The sequence below is a fragment of the Halichoerus grypus genome, chromosome 4, assembly GCF_964656455.1.
Source record: "Halichoerus grypus chromosome 4, mHalGry1.hap1.1, whole genome shotgun sequence".
Taxonomy (NCBI): domain Eukaryota; kingdom Metazoa; phylum Chordata; class Mammalia; order Carnivora; family Phocidae; genus Halichoerus; species Halichoerus grypus.
In genome coordinates, this window is record NC_135715.1 from 3,804,324 (window position 1) to 3,822,093 (window position 17,770).

Here is a 17,770-nt window from a genome sequence, read left to right on the forward strand (position 1 = left end):
TTTAGGAAAACTACTGAATGTTAAACCATTAGTTTCCATGACTTTGTTCTTTGTGCCTTTGGTAAAGATTTGTAGCTCGTAGAGTTTTGCAATCCCATTTGTTAGGTGTGGAAATATTCTAGTGTTTATTAAAATAATATCTATGTAATCTCAAAATATTCTCATTTACTTAAAATTGTATAATGTTATGGACAGTTTTAAGCATATTCCACAGTGAACAAAGTAATGAACCCCCATCTGCCAGCCACAAACCTAAAGGATTATCAACTCATGGCCAATTCTGCTTTACCCACTTTCCTACTACCCTCAACACTAGACTCAGCTGAAGTAATTCTCAGACACTGTGTCATTTAATTGGCAAGCATTTTAGTATAATTCTCCAAGATATGAGGACTTAGAAAACACAACCACAGTAGCTTTAACACACATGATTTCTATCAACATAATTCCTTCATTTCATCAAATGTCCAGTTTTTACATTAGTTAACTCGTAAATTTTATACTTAATTAAGGATCTACATAATGCTCATATATTTAACTGACTTCTCTATCTCTTAGATCTCTTTGAATCTGTAGGCTACCTGCCTTCTATACTTTACCCTTGCATTTGAAGAGATCGGGCCATTCGTCCTGTATGGTTTCCCATGTGCTGGATTTTGCAGAGAGCATCCTCATGGTTTATTGCATCATGTTCCTCTGTCCTTGGTCCCTATTATCTAGTAGTTAGCTCAGGAAACTTCATTCTATTCAGCTTTTCTCTCTTCCTTCCCTCCATCCTCACCCTTCTTTCTTTCTTGGCAAGAACACCGATAAGCATCTTGTGTGTGTCTCTTGTTGCAACGTTAGCAGTCACCGATACTCCTGCCTTGATTCCGTACATATCGGGAGCGGCAGAATGGAGCTGCTCTAATTCTGCCTTCCGTTCCTTAGTTATTTGTAGTGGGACCGTCCCAAGTGACCTGTGTCATGGCTTAGGGAGGATGGGCATCTTTAGACACCAAGCCCTTCTGTCTAAGTGCGTGACTTTCAGGAGCCCTCTCCACTACACAGTCCCTCACTTAGGCTATCTACTTCATTTTGACCAAGTCAGTCCATCTTCACTCCCACCATGCCTCTGACATGCTATTTTTAAACTCTATAGGAGTTACTGGTTTTGCGTGCTCACGCCACAACTAGCTTCCCTCTCAAGTCCTCTTGTTGTTTGCCATGACGTTGCATCACTCTTCTCGATTTTCCAAATACATCATCACATCTGGATCTAGAAATATTTTTACCTCTCTCTCCCACTTTCTAATGCCTCCAATTGCTTTCTCCTTTCTGGCACCATGGGCACTGTGATGTGTAAGGGATAACCCTGTCTTGTTCACTGTCTTTCTGCTTCTTGAGCATTACAAACTTAGAATTCACTGCCTGCCTGATGCCGGAGGGACAGCTGCAGAGGCTTCTCCCTCCATGCATTAGGAGATATTTTTACAGAGCTAGAGATAAACTTTATGTGATGAAGGAAATAGGGTTCATACAATGCAGGTATTACATAACAGAGATAAGCTGGTAATAATGTAATTATTTAAATAATGAGGTTGGTAGATTCAGAGCCTTCCAAATTATACTTTGGGACTCCAATTACTTAGGATGACCCCCCTTCTTTTTTTTTTTTTTAAAGATTTTATTTATTTATTTGACAGAGAGACAGCGAGAGCAGGAACACAAGCAGGGGGAGTGGGAGAGGGAAAAGCAGGCTTCCTGCGGAGCAGGGAGCCCAATGCGGGACTCGATCCCAGGACCCTGGGATCATGACCTGAGCCAAAGGCAGAAGCTTAACGACTGAGCCACCCAGGCGCCCCAGGATGACCCCCCTTCTACTGAACCATCCAACTACTGCTGATATATATATATATATATATATATATATATATATATATATATATATATATATATATATATATATATATATATATATTACTCTAAATATCTTTTTATAATATGTAAAATAGTTCTAAATAGAAACGAATCATTAAAACAGGATTAGCAATTCCTATTAGCTGAAATAAATTCTCATCTAAAGAACCGCAGAGGCCCATCTAATCTTTTAGAGCTACTTGGGGATACTGAGGTTGGAGATGCTGAGGTTTTGAAGTGCTTCTTAGCATCTCCTCAAACTGTCCCTGTTCTAAACATTTGTCAGGCTTCCTATGGAGGGACAGTTGAAATACATATGTTTATTCCTGAGCAAGGAAATCACTAGGAGATCCACTATGAAGATGTTTTCTTATGAATTCATTCTCGAGATTTCAATTAAAACTGTATTTGTTAAGGGGCACCTGGGTGGCTCAGTTGGTTGAGCGACTGCCTTCGGCTCAGGTCATGATCCTGGAGTCCCGGGATCGAGTCCCACATCGGGCTCCCTGCTCAGCAGGGAGTCTGCTTCTCCCTCTGACCCTCCTCCCTCTCATGCTCTCTGTCTCATTCTCTCTCTCGCAAATAAAAAAAAAAAAAAAAAATTAAAAAAAAAAAAAAAACTGTATTTGTTAAGCTTCTATTATATACAAAATACTGTACCAGACACAATTCAACACTGCAGGAGCTGACATTCTAGCAAATAGCTGAGAGATGGGTCAAAAAGCTCAAAACAGAATAAAATAAATAGTTATAAAGGCACTAATATTCTTCTGGGTTTGATTCAGAACATAGTATTGATTTGTTAAACATTTTGTTGGAAGTTTGCAATGGAATATAAAATGAAAAAGTTCACATTCTATTAGCAACTCAGGAATCTAGAATGCAACATTCAAACTAAAGCCTTTGTGATAAGTTCACATGCAAATTTAGAAATTTGCTAAATCCACTGTAAGCTGAGATTTGAATTCATCACAAAGAAAATAATTTTATTCTTCTAAATGGCTCCCAGTTACTATTGTATACAACAGCCAAACCTAAGAAAAAGGTACAGTTCTTTTTTTAATATTTTTTTTTCATAACTTAAACCTAAGAATTGATTTTTAGATTTTACCCAGAAGTGTCTAAAACTAACTTTTGGTATTTAATAGAGACTCATTCTTTAGATTTGAAAACATGCCATTCCTTGTTCTGTGAAAATCTCAGCCTGTGAATATATTCTAAAATATATAATAAAAATATTTAGCAGAAAGAAAGAAGGAGGGCTATAGGTAATTGTAGTAAAAGAAGAAAGTTTTAATGAGAAAACAACACACAGGTTTTGTCCATCTCAGTCATCAGCACAGGCTGGATGCATCGATGTGTGGGGTGTGGAACAGGTGCTGGGAGCTTGGCATTGGAGTGGCCATGACAAGCCCCCTACACCTGTGGTTTCTGCATGTCGCATACCAGGAGATGGAGAAACCAGGGAGTCTCACTGGGGACAGGAGAGCCTGCATGTTTTTAAGGCAAACATGTCAGGAGTCAATACTGCTGGCCAGACGACCTTCAAGTTCTTGTGCTGAGAGTTGCATCTCGGTCGAGGCCCGCAGACGCACGTCTGTTGTACCATTTTCCCGGTGAGTCTTCTAACTGTCCTCTGCCTCCGTGAACCCCTAGTTTTCTTAGAGTATGTGGTGAATAAATAAAACCACAGTCCTCCTTTTCCCACTCACCCACGGTACAGAAATCTGAAAGGAGGAGAAATCTGTGGTCCTCCTCGCCTGATTTCGTACCAGACTTTTTAAAAGTTTTGTAAAGAACATGACTCATGGTGACTCACCCTGGATGAGGTGAGTCAACATGATTTAGGATCTACTCACAAGATGCTGCACCACTTTTTAAGAAAAAAAAAAAGGGCTGAATTTTAAAAGGTTTTCAAGTGTCCTCATTTACAACAGGGTCGGTGGCTCTCCACTATTTCTCACACGTGGACAGGAGCTAGTAAATGCCACCGGAACCCTTAGGACAGGCATCTTAAGTCCCACAGCTCTGCAAGTCTATCGGTGTCCCGATTTTACACACTAGGAGACCCAGGCTCATTACAGATGTTTGCTCTTGACCGAGACAGCTCTGCTCATGAAAGTCACAGAACTGGGTTTCAAACTCCCATCTGGTGTCATTCACCATGACGCTATGTCCCTTAAAAAAGCAAAGCCGAACAAGTGATGTCATTATTAAGAGCGTTCCTAACCACGGCACGGCTGGGACTCTTCCCATGCTGTAACCCGGCCTGGTTTTCTCTCTTCCCCCCGTACCTCTGCATAGGCTCGCCTCCCCTTCTCTGCCGGCTGGGGCAAGTTCTATTTCTACTCTCTTCTTTAACGCTTAATTTTTAGATACACTTACTTCGATTAAATGGATTCATACATTACTATGGAGATCCTTAAAAAAAGAACTAGCATTTTTCAGAGTGCCCTAAACTATAAATGGATTAAAAATAATCAGGGCCTCTTGAATCTATTTTTACGAGTTTCCGATAGTCGTTTGTATGAATGTCACAGAAAGACAATTCCTACAAATAACAGTATTTAGCATAATGGAGTGTTCTGTTCTGATTTTTGGCCAAGGTTTCTAAAGACCTTTGCCCTGATTTCACACAGCGATGCCCTCCATCTCTCCGACCTGGTTGAAATAGCATCCTCTATCTTTAAAAACAAGTGCTTCTGTTTAAAAAAAAAAAAAAAAAAAAGATTATGCCAGTTGTTTGCAGACCACATAATAAGGATGAATATGTCCATGAACCAGGGATATAAATTTTAAAACAGGATAGCAAAATACTTAATTTAATTCTGTATTTGCAAGTAATTATGCAAACAGTCTCTATTGAATTAAAGAATTCACTTATTAGTTGGAAAAAACACATTAGAGTTTATAAAGTTTCAAAAGAAACTCACTTACTTGTTCAAATTCATTCTTTTGAAATTCCTCAAAACCGAAGATGTCCAGTATTCCAATATCCAAAGTCTGTGGGCTGAAAGTAAACAAAGAATCAGTGAGCAAGCATACTTAGACCTGCAAAAATTATGTTATGATCTTCCTAAAGAAATTCTTATAAATACAGGAGAATGAAGAACATGATACTTGGGTGTCAACTTGGAAGCAAGCAATGGGAGTACCTCGTGATAGCCCTGCTTTCGATGTAAACTCTCTCTCCTGCCCTCTGCAGCCATCTTGGGAGGTCCGGCCACAGACATGGAACCTCGGAGTGAGTGAGGAAAGGGGGCAGAAAACCCAGAAGGTGGTGGGAGCCCCGACAGCCTGGATTCTGCGGGGAATGGGGGCAGCACGCACGAGGAGAGGGTGTGAGGAGGCTTCTTACAAAGAAAGCCCCAGATGATTCTGGAACGCTGGTCCCCTGGAAGGCGCACACCCAGCCCTCCCACACTGCAGCTCTAGATGCTCAGCAGGACCTGACTCCTGTCCTGATTTTCTGCCGGTGGGGGTGATGGTCCGTCGTCATCACGGATCATTTCAATACCACTATCCTGGCTGATGCAGACACTTTCGTGGTTTGCTCCCCACTCGTTTGGTCCAAACTGCGCAACTGACACCCAACTCTCTTTTTGTGCCTGTATTTGGTGCTCCCTAGCAGTACATTACCATAATATTTTAGGGTCTGTAATATGTCACTCAAATGACCAGTTTCTTTTTAAAAAGGTAATGACTCTATGATATCCCTTCTCTAAGATTACTTCTTGTAGATGGTACAAATAGCAGCTTCCTAAGCAGGAAGGAGAGCATTTTATATATACATTTCATATACATTTCACATGGCAGAAAATACAAAGCAGCAGAGTCATCGAGTGGGTGCCACTAGGTAATTGATTTAATTTTTTAGAAGAAAAAATAGTGAGCTTTGTACTCCCCCTGTATGCCCAAATAAACTCGATATGGATTAGAGAGATAAAATGTTATAGCAAGAAACTATAAAAATGCACAAGAAAACAAATGTGATCATTTTTTCTGCTTTCAGTTCTGAGAGATATCAAAAGAAAATGTTTCAAAGTATGATGACACAAATGCCAAATTCTTTGCAGGATAAGTTGCATAAATAAAACAAAACTATGAGAGGTGAGTATTATTTTAAGATGGAGCACTGGGTGTTATACGAAAACAATGGATCGTGGATCACCACATCAAAAACTAGTGATGTATTGTATGGTGACTAACATAATAAAATTAAAAAAAAATAAAATGTGTTTTCTCATTCAGTTTCATAGATGTTTTCCAATCTGTTGGTCCACGTGTGCCTCCTTCCACCCTGGTGACTTCAATGTGCACAAGGAGATGCCCAGATGATGCTCATCACTCGGTAGTGATGGTGCTAAGGTGTAACATGAGACGTTGTTTTATTTAGGGTGTGTGTGTGTGTGTGTGTGTGTGTGTGTGTTTTCCATGTAATGAGCTGCATTGTTTCTCTTGTAGGAGCTTGGTGACAAAGCTTGTCAGGTTTTGAAGTTGCCCAGTCTCAGGCAGGAATCCTGGTTCAGACACTTTTTAGGTGGACAACTTTGGGCAACTTACTTCAATTTTCTGCATTGCAGTTTCATCATCTATAAAACTGAGACAGCAAGTAATATTTGTCCACCTGGACGGCTGTTACAATTAGAAGTGATTAAAAACAGTGCTAGGACAATCGCTGGTAGACAGTTGCTTTTCTTTCTCCTAAAGATTTTTATTTATTTATTTATTTATTTATTTATTTATTTATTTATTTAAGAGGAGGGAAGGGGGCTCCATCCCACGACCCTGAGATCATGAGTTGAGCCGAAATGAAAAGTCAGACGCTCAACTGACTGAGCCAGCCAGGGGCCCCTGCCAAGTTGCTTGGGCAGATTATAAATGTCAATCTGATTACAGATACTAAACAAATAAAACTTTAAAAAATTAGGATGAGAAAGATATTCCTATACACTTTTTTGGGGAGTTTAAACTGGTAGATTCTTGGGGCACCTGGCTGGCTCAGTCAGTAGAGCATGAGACTCTTAATCTCAGGTCATGAGTTTGAGCCCCATGTTGGGGGTAGAGTTTACTTTATTTAAAATAAATAAATAAATAAATAAATAAATAAATAAATAAAATTGGTAGAGTCTTCTTAAAAAACAATTTGGTTATGCAGCATAAAGCTTTGAAAAGTTCGTATCATTTGAACCAGTATTTCCATATACAGGAAACTATACTAAAATGATTATCAGAAATGCAATTAAAGACTTACAAACAAGGATGTTCATCCTTATCTTAATTATAGTAACAACAAAAAGAAATAGCAGATATCCCACACTAAAGACATGATTAATTAAATAGCATGCATCCTATGATGGATTACTTTAGTGAATCTATCAAGTTAATAGAATGCAATATATAAGTTCTATATAAAGAATAACCCCAATTATATATTCAGAAGACCTCGAAAGAACTATAGTCAGCCCAAGAAGAGGAGACAGAAACGCTTTTGTTTACTTCTTCTTACTGTTCTGTTTTTTTCTAAGGTTTCTGTATTTTTTTCTAAGGTTTCTGTATTTTTTTAACCAGTTAGTATTTAATTGATCTTGATAAAGACGCTGTGACGGCATGGGAAATGTTCTTGAACAACAAAAGCTAAAAACAACTAAGCTGGAAACAAAATTTATACCATTTGTACACTTATGGGAACATAGTATAATTGCACCCCTGTTAAAAAATAAACCCATGACACAGAAAAAAGTAAAGCACATGTAGGCAGGAGATGTCTTGGATGCTAGATCTAGAGGTGATTTCTTAATTTTAAAGTGTTCTAAACTGGGTATTAACCTTTGCTTTTAAAAAATATATGAGGGAACACCTTTTGGGCACTTCCTGAGTTGGTGGGGAAAGGAACAATGACCTCAGGGCAGAGAGAGGAACGTGGAGCCCAGCAGGGAAGGCAGAGAAGGGCGTCTGGTTTTCCTGCAACCCGCGGAGCAGCAGGGACCCCGGGGCTGGGGAGAGAGAGCAGGGTTGTGGCTGAAGGCCACGTGGTGGTGGCCGGTACGGATGTTCCCTGCCAACTTATACCAGAACCTCCCACTCGGACCTTGACTCCTTGCCTGATTCCCAGCCGACCCGGGCAACAGTGGCCCCATACGTACGTCCCATCATGTTGTGGGAAGTTAGGACAAAGGGCAAGAGCTGTGGGTGACAAGATGTCGCACGACCAGTGTCCCTCCCCTTCTCGTGAGGATGGTGGCTTCGTGTGGCAAGCAGAGGAAGGATGCCGGGCCCCCAGGCGTGTCTGGGTGAGCGCACGTGTTAAATATTCCAGTTCAGACTGGGGAAAGTCCATGATTAATTGGCAATTTAGAATAGCATAAATGTGGTTGAAAGAGCACTCCCTTTTAATGATTTTTCCCCATATTTCACAGATGTTGGATTCCAAACTCTATCTGGTTACAAAATAAAAATGTTTTTAAAGAAAAAGAGGGGAAGAACAGAAAAACCAATGTCGGGGGAAAACGAATGCATTTAAAGGATTAATTTTGCAACTATCGACAGATCTGACATGTTCATTTCTTTTCCAAAAATCGCTGTTATCATCCAGGACTGAATGAAGTCCGTGTCCATTATTACAACAGCTTTGTTGGCGGGAGGGTCGTAAGGACTTGCAGCCAGCAGAATGCCCATGCTGGGTGGCACTCGGCATCGCTGTCATTTCTCTTACTGGTACTGTGACTTACGTTACACAGGCCTTTAACCCAATATCCAGTTTCTAGCAAGGAGCTGACAGAGGTCATCAGATCCACTAGGATTCAATCCCACAGGCAAAATTAACATATTAATGAGATGGTCTGTTCGTATTCGGCCTTAGAATTCCACTGATGACTTTCCGGATGGTTCACAAAACTGGCTCACTTGCATTTACTTATTAGTAAAATGCAATACCTTTTATATCAGACAAAATATTAATTGCCATGGCAATTGTCTGGTGTTGTTTTTGCCCTCGACGTGTGTTAGAATGGGAAGGGAGGAAGGTCCAAATTAAATAGAATGTCTATCTTGAAACATGGATGTGCTAATTTTATTGGGGCAGAGAGGTCCGGTGGGATGTGCATGTCTGCTTTTGTCCTCGATCATCCCTAGGCAAGGAGATGAATTAGACAGTTGCCTAAATATTTAGTCAGTTCAGGAAACAGTTGAATCCTGCCTGGCATAACGTGTTTAGATTGAGCCGGAGGTGAATCAGCCTCTTTGGCTGATCGCTGACCTGTAGGAGCCCAGATGGGGTAAGACTGAAATACAAAAGCACAGGAACTAGAGCGATCCTGCTGTCCAGACACCCTGCCCTCGGGGTCAGATGCACTTTCACGGAGGGTACTGGTGCAAAGTCCCTGAACATGCTGGCCACGCGATGGCCTCCACCAAGTCTAGCACCAACATGCTAAAGAATTTACTTAACGTAATGGGCAAGGTGTGTCATCGTGGAGGCTCATTCTGCCCGTGCCATAGCTTGTCTGAAACTTGCAGGGTTTTCTCGAGGCTGTGAGAAGACAGAGAGGGGGCACTCCAGGGTGCATACTTTTGGGAGTTCCTCCCTTTTAGTCTTTGACCGAAGAAAAGTACGTGAGGCTTATCATTTTTTGCAAACATGTCAGAAATTAGGGAAAGAGTTTGCGGTTGCTGACAAGCTGAACTAGAAGCCGGGTGACGGGTGGGGGTGATGTTACCAAAGCAACTGTCCGCCCCCTTCTCACCTAGTGATACCACACACACACCAACGTGGCTCTGAAGCGCAGCCCTTCTTCACGCTCCTTCCCACCGGAAAGAGAAGTTAGGAAGTAAAAAGCCGAGACCTCTTGAGGTGAGAATTGCAGTTAATTAGCCTGGATATACAAGAAAGACTTGGGGTGAGGGTAAAACTCGGAGCTACCATCTTAGGGAGGAGTGTGTGCCAAGCACCATTAGAACATTTGAAATGCCGTATTTCGTTTAGCCTTAAGAACTACCTTATGCTGCACGTACAATGATCCCCCCCTCCCATTTTACAGAGGAGAATACTGAGCCAGGACAGAGAAGGTTTAAGTTGCCCAAGGGCACACATTGGCACCAGACAGATCCAGGACAGGAACGCAGGCTGTCTAACCCTAGCCCACACCTGTGAGCCCTGCGAATGAATCACCACCTAAACCCGCTGTCACCTGCTGGTCCGAGAACCAAGTCTAACTCCAGCCTCTGGGAGCCAGGGAAGGAACCCTCCACAAGCGTATTTAAGAGTAGAAATAATACAAGTTCACTGAAACCCTCCTTATCAGTGAAAGCTCCCACTCACAGCTGAAAAGCATCAACACTTACTACTGTTAATGAACATATGTCCTTCTTTATAAGCTGCATTTGTCACATGACACAGATGTACGTTTTGTTACCAGAAGCATCGTTAGAAACAAAAATCAACCTACCATATAATTTACTTAAGACCATAAGTAATAGTTCATATGAACTTTCACATTCCTAGTCTGAAACAACCGTCATATCAGAACAAAAGCAGACAATTTAAGCAAATTATGGCGTCGCTGTTCCAAGTATTCAACAGTTATTAAAAGTGATGCTTAGGAAAAATAGAAATATGGATAGATAGTTATAATGAAAAGAGTCAGATAAAAACTATATGTGTTGAATATGGAGCGACTAGAACCCTCAGACATTGCTGAGGGTAGCTTACATTTGAAATCTGGAACATGGCTTCATCTATTAAAGCTAAACACAAGCCCATTGAATGACCCGCAAGTTCAGCTCGTGGGCACGAATCGGGGGGGGGGGTGACAAAGGCGTGTGCCCACTTAAAGACATGCACAAGAATATCCGTGGCTGCTTTATTCATATAGTCAAAAACTAGAGACACCCCAAGTGCCCACCAACAGTAGGACAAGTAAGTCAGAGTGCTCTGTCCAGACATGTGTTTGCAGAGGAATACTCCTCAGGGATAGAGTAAGAAGGAACCACTGCTGTACTCAACATTGTGGATGCCCCTCTCCTACCCAATATCGAGGAGAAAAAAACCAAAACAGTAAACGGGCATGACAGATGCCTGCCAGAGTGCTGCAGAGATCCTGCCCACCAATCCCGTGTATAGGTCACACAGACACGTTGCATGGGTCAAATCTACTGAGCTGTATATAGAATATGTGTACTTTGGCTATGTTCTACTTCAGTAGGGCAGGAAAGAAGTGTGTGCATGAGGACCACGACTACGTGTGAGGACAGAGAGATCACTAGGTGAATGTTTGTCGAATGAGTAATGTTCAGATGGATGTTTTCCTTGTTGCTGCCAAGGCTAATGCGATGCTAGAACAGTGTCCCTTCTCGTAAACTCTGGCTGCTCCAGGAGGCTCAAGTCCTGTTTATTAATATAGAGACATCAGTAGGGAAGACAGTTACAAAGGCCTGAGTGGCCCAGAGGTTAAGGAAGAGATGGAAATATATTCTTCAAGGACTTGAATATAATTAGTCGTATTTATCCCATTATTGTTTTCATTTACATTTGAGATTTCTATCTATCTCCCTCCCTTATCTGCTGACTCCCTTGGCAAAGACCTACTGCTCTTTGAAAGCAGAGTTGCATTTCTTGGGGATGCGTTCGGACCCGTGACTTTAGCCCCTCTAACAAAAATACCAATTCTCTGAATAACTGAGTCAGAGAGAATCTCGGGAAAGCTCCTTGCTGTCGATGTACGTTGGTATAAGGAGGGTGATGGATTTACTTCAGAGCACGCATCAACCTAGGGAACATGCCATGCCTGAAAGCTTTTTGAAAAAGCAAAGCGAAGTAACTAAATGAAGTCAACACAGCTGTAGGTTCCTTGGGTTTAGCCCTGTGCTCTCAGAGTCAGTGAGCAGCTACATCATCCTATATGCCATACAATAACAAGAAGTGTTATAGCCATATGCCTCTAAGGTGGGCTCCTTCCTGTATCATTGTATTTGGACTATCTTTTCTAAATTGACAAGTGTCAAAATAAAAACCTCCTTGAGGATGCAGAAATTCTGTAGCTGATTTGTCTTTTCAAGGAAATGCTTCTTCCAGTCTTAGATCAAGAAGACGGATACCTCTCCTTCCCTTTCAGTCTGTGTCAGTTGGTAGGAGATTGTGAGACCCAGTGGGGTTTGGGAGACGCACACCACAAACGGGTCCATGCCCTCAAAGAGAGGACAGGCTTGAAAGGACAGTGAGCTCTGAAGGTGTGTTTGTAGCATACATTTGGCTTTTAATAAGCCTAAGGTTCACAGGGGCAATGGTGAGTCGGATACATGCCCAAGGTCAGTCAGAGAGTGCTCGGGACAAAACGCAGGGAAACTCAAGCGGTGTGAAACCCCATTAGGTGAGTCTGGTCTGGAAGGCAGAGCCAAGTCAGGATTCCCAGTAAGGGTGGGTAATCCAGGGAGGTCGGGTGGGAGTAGTTCCAGACCCCATCAAACTCCTTCATCTGCAATGTTTGTGATCTTCAAACTATGATGACTAATTGTGGGAAAGGGGTCCCCCTGTGTGTGAACTGTCCTATGCGAATGGATGGACAGGTGCCAGTAGGTGCACGCCAGGAGTCTAGACTGTCAGTGGGGACCTCATCCTTCTCTGGGGCTTAGACTTGTTAGGGTGGAGCCACTGGAAGAGGTAAGCTAACCAAGGTCATGAGTATGAGTATTTACAGGTGCAAGCGATTTGCAGGTTTAAAAATTCACCTATTGATGATGGTACTACAAGTTCTAGTAAGACTCAAGGATTCACTGAATTTGATGCATTTTAGGCTCATTTGTGTAGGGGAGGGCCGATTCAGAGCTCGCCCAGACTTAGGCACACGGCAGGGACCAGGATCTGAGAACACAGATTCGCATCAGGGCTCAGAACTGGTGCATCATCATTCTTACTGTATCCTGTGGGCTAGAGCAAGTCATAAGAGGAGCTCAAATTCAAAGGGAGGGGAAAGAGACCTAACTCTGGATAAGAGAAGTGTTGAAAGTCAGGGACGCAGAGAAAAATAAAGAACTGGGACCGTCTTTGCAATCTACTAAAGCCTCTTCTCTTGAGAGTGGCTTCTAACTAAATTATTTATTAGTTCATCCACCTTTTCAGTGAATATATACAGAACACCTCATTTTGCAAGCACTGTGCAGGATGTTAAAAGCCCAGATACAAAAAAGCAGAGAACAGCCTTGCTCTTGGGAACATGTTCATACATAGATATTTTAAACTTTAAATAATAATTTTATCAGAAATAAAGAAATTGGGACACCTGGGTGGCTCAGTCAGTTAAGTGTCTGCTTTTGGCTCAGGTCATGATCCCAGGACCATGAAATCGAGTCCCATATTGGGCTCCTTGCTCAGCAGGGAGCCTGACTCTCCCTCTGCCTTCCACTCTCCCTGCTTGTGCTCTCTCTCTCTGACAAATAAATAAAATCTTAAAAAAAAAAGAAGTCATCTATATTTCAAAAGGTTAATTTAAAAATTTAGTTTTCAAACTATGCTTTCTTATCACTCTGCTGACAGTCTTCAATGTGGGAGAGGTTTTGGGAAAAACTCAGGTTTCTATCTTGACCTACTGGGGTTCATACCTTAAGTCCATCACTTCCAGGCTGTGTGACAAAGGACTTACTAAACCTCTCTGAATTCCAGTTTCTTTATCTAAAACAGGGAGACCACCATACCTACCTCATGGCTAATGTCAATATTAACTGCAATAATCCTCAGCTCAAAGCCCAGCTCATTTATAGGTAATATCCAATAAACGATAACCTCGATAATTGTGTCCTTTTTTCTTTCTTTCTTTTTTTTTATAAGTGCACCTTTATCACATATCACATCTGCACAGAAGCCAGGCTTGGAAATGTATTTTTATTTTTTTAAAGATTTTATTTATTTATTTGATAGAGATAGAGAGAGGGAGAGCACAAGCAGGTGGAGTGGCAGGCAGAGGGAGAGGGAGAAGCAGGCTCCCCACTGAGGAAGGAGCCCGACGTGGGGCTTGATCCCAGGACCCTGAGATCACGACCTGAGCTGAAGGCAGCCCTTAACCAACCGAGCCACCCAGGCGCCCGGAAATGTATTTTTAATAAGATGGTGTGAAGCGAGAAAAGTTAAAGCATGGAGCCAACAAAAACTAAAAATGTCAAAAAGCACATCCTCCTCGATTAGAGAATTATAACAGAAAAAGGCAAACGCTATTGAAATGGTGGTGCTGACATTTCCTCCCTGGTGTTTTCTACACGGTGAGGCTGGGTCACCGGGAGCCAGAATGGGACATTCTGCTCTCGTTTCTGAACACTGCAGTACTATTTAGTCGGGTAGACCTGCCACGATGCTCAAATGACAGGCACAGAGGAGCATAATAAATACAGATTTGGTTAACTCTGTTGAGCAGAACAGGTTATCAGAGGGTTGAAAAGAGGCCAAGTGCATTTCCCCAGTTAGAAATGAAACAAGAGAGTGGGCATGGCTAGCAATGCAATGAATTTTATCCTTTGTATAAAATATACAAGCTTTAGCCTCTACATTCTGGGCTCGAGAAAGAGCTCGAGAAATAGAATGCTAGAAGGTTTTTTTATTAGCCTTATAAATCACTGAATTTCTTACACATTTTGTGGAATATATTTGGGTCTCCAATAATATTTGCAAATCATACGATAGTTATTATCAAAAAGGAAAAACAACTCCTGTTTGATACTAAAAATGTCATATTCTCATAGTTATGACAAATCTTTTTTTCCATCTCCTGAAAACATGTACTTAAAAGAAAAGTACATAGTTATTTATTGGTTCAATAAGCTGCACTGTTCTTGAAAAAATTTATCACATTATCATGATTAATATTTAAATTTAACCATTATTATGTCTGTAGTATCTGGTAATTTTTATAACAAGGGTAGTCAAATTTTAAACGTTATTTTGTATTTATTATGTGGTAATTTAAAATTATTTCCGAACATTTTAATATACCTGATGCCTTAGTAAAATTTGAATATTTTTCATTCCTCTTGATCCTTCTATTTGAAAAAAAATGGGTCTCAAAAAATAATGAAAAACAAATGTACAATTACAGAGAAAAAGTTCTTAGCTCTTCAGGAAATCATTATACATATGGGTGTTTTGGTAAGGAAATGGAGCAGAAGGAGAATTATTTAGAAAGCAGGTTTGTCTCAGATATTTTGCTAAATTGTGTAGTTCTGGTTGTCATGGCAATAGCACTATGATTTAAATAAGTCTATACAGAAATAGAAGTCACTCATACTATATTCATAAGAATCAAAGAAATCTCATTATTTAATGGGGAAAAAAAAAAACTCCCCAGTTTGGATGAGGGAGGGAAAAACATGGTGTGTCAAATTTATTTTTTCTGACAAACTGTTTGTTATTTTATCTGTGAAACAGCATAAAGACAAAATATTTAGAACTAAACAACAAAGGGAGCATTACATAGTAAGCGTCTGGAAGATGCTAGGTCCTTGGGAGATACATTATAGACTCGGGGTCAGCAAAAATCATCAAAAAATAAGAGACAAACATTCCACTCAGGAAGTCAGGGGGGAAAAAAAAGAGCAAAATTCAAAGAAAGTTGAAACAGGGATATAAGGAAACTTCAGGACTTAGTAAAAGGAATAACATTAATGTGAGAAATGGGAAAAAAGGATTTTTTAAGATAAATAATTCTTACATGCAAGTTTCAAGCAAGATTCATCAGTGATATTGGCGTAAAGACATAAACACCAGGAACATCAAAAAATTATCAAACTACAGCTACAGGAGAAATTGAAGGATTATAAAACAAAGCTAGGATTCAATTGGTGAGTATTATTAAATTATTAAAGTGGACAATTTTCTAGAAAATATAAATGACCCAAAAAAGAAACAAAACAATCTGATTAGACCTATGAACTTTAAAATAATTAGTATTCAAAAGGCAATCCACCTTCCACCTCCCCAAAATATTTTAGAAAGACTTGCACCAGACATTCAAGGCGCCTATCATCCTCATTTAGCACAAACCAATTTAGAGAGGAGGAATCAGATAAAGCTACCCAATTTACTCTTTCACATAAACCTGACAACAAAGGATTGTGTAAGAAAACAAATAGAATCTCTTCTCACTAATGTAAGTAAATGTAAACATTCTTAATAAAGACTAGAAAACTGAATCTAGGACATCATGACCAAACAGAGTTCACATTATAAAGGAATTATTCAACATAAAAAAATCCACATCAATATAATTGCCACATGAGCAAAAAAGGAAAAAGAGAGAGTTACAGTAATCTTAATACGTAGAGGAAAAAAACATATAAAACTTAGCATCCTTGATAGAAAACAATCAGGAAAGATTATCTCCTGGAACCCTAAGTAAACAGATTACCTAATGGCAAATATTTAGAGACAGTACATTAATTTGGAAACAAGAGAAGAATATACACTATCACCACAAACTATCAATGTTGTACTGGCAGTGCTAGCCAAAGCAATAAAAGAAGAAGAAGAAATAAGAGACATGAGAGACAAGAGAAAAAAGGTGATTATGATCATTTACATTAGAAAATAGTAAGATATTCCACAGGAAAATTATTAGAACTAATAAGAAAAGTCAGCAGGGTTTCTAGATAGAAGATCAACATATGAAACGCAAGACTGAAAGTCCCAATAAACAAATTAAAATGCGATAGAAAAATAACAACAAAAGTACAAAGTACATAGAAAAAAATAAAATAAAAATGTTCAAGAAATTGATTAAAAAATACAAACATTATTTAAGAAAAAACCATGAATAAATAGAAATATAGATCATATTTATGGAAGAAAAGAATCAATAATCTAAAGAAGCCAATTCTCCTCATATTAATCTATAAATGTATTTCCAGTCAAAATCCCCAAAGAACTTTTTTATGGACTGGGTCAAAGTGATTATAAAATTCATATGCAAAAATAAAGATCCAGAGATAACCAAAACAAAAAAGAAAATAAAAAGTTATTATGAGAACTTACTTATTAAAACAATATATTACTGATACAGTTTTAGTGAAATAGATTAAAAATCAGGAGGGGTGAAAAAACATTTCTAATAATTGGGGATAACTGGGGATAGGAACCATGGAATATTTGACTAAAAATATAACATTATATCAATGGTTCATATAAACAGAAGTTCCTGATGTACTGAAATCTAAGGGTTTTAGGAGGAAAATGTAAGGTGACTTTGAAGTAGGAGAAGGACGTCTATGATAGGGCCCTAAAGTCAGACAACTGAGCATCACTGAACAAATCTCACTGCACATCTCTCCGTGCACATCACCAGGGGATGGGGCAGAACCTGCCACATTCAGCCTCATTCGTAATCAGGGAAATGCAAATTAATGCTCTCCCTATAATCCTGTCACTAAATATATACCCGGAGGAAAACTCTAAACATGTATCTCAGGAGATACGTACAAGGATGCAATACTGTGTATAATTAAGAAAAAAAGAAAGAAAAGAAAAGATACTTAAGTGTCCCTTGAAAGGGAAAGAGATGAGAATATTGTGGTTTTTTTCATTAAAGGGCATTAATGTAGCAGTTAAAAAGACTGAATTAGCTCTTTCTGTATCAATACAGATAACTCTCAAAAGCCGTGTGGATTTAAAAAGGGAAGTGCTGCATAAATGTACTGTGTGATAGCATTTCTTCAATCCTTAATGGCTCACAATGTTATAGATTTGTAATAAAAAAAAAAAACACAACACCTAAACAAATAAAAAAAACAAACTGTGGGAAATTTATACCAAATTGATGACATTGTTGTCTCTGGGGTAGAAGGGGAGAAATGGATCTATGTTGGTAAACAAAAGGAACTTGAGCTTTCAGCAGCA

General features: G+C 39.8%; 1 protein-coding gene across 3 annotated transcripts in view; it reads right to left on the reverse strand.

Annotated features, from left to right (window-relative positions):
- MYO16 (myosin XVI) overlaps positions 1-17,770 on the reverse strand; it is a 574,226-nt gene that overhangs the window by 175,923 nt on the left and 380,533 nt on the right. For all 3 annotated transcript variants that reach the window (XM_078070087.1, XM_078070086.1, XM_078070088.1), the window contains exon 21: positions 4,837-4,909. In XM_078070087.1, coding sequence (XP_077926213.1) covers positions 4,837-4,909 — 73 coding nt within the window. The remainder of the gene's footprint in view (positions 1-4,836; positions 4,910-17,770) is intronic.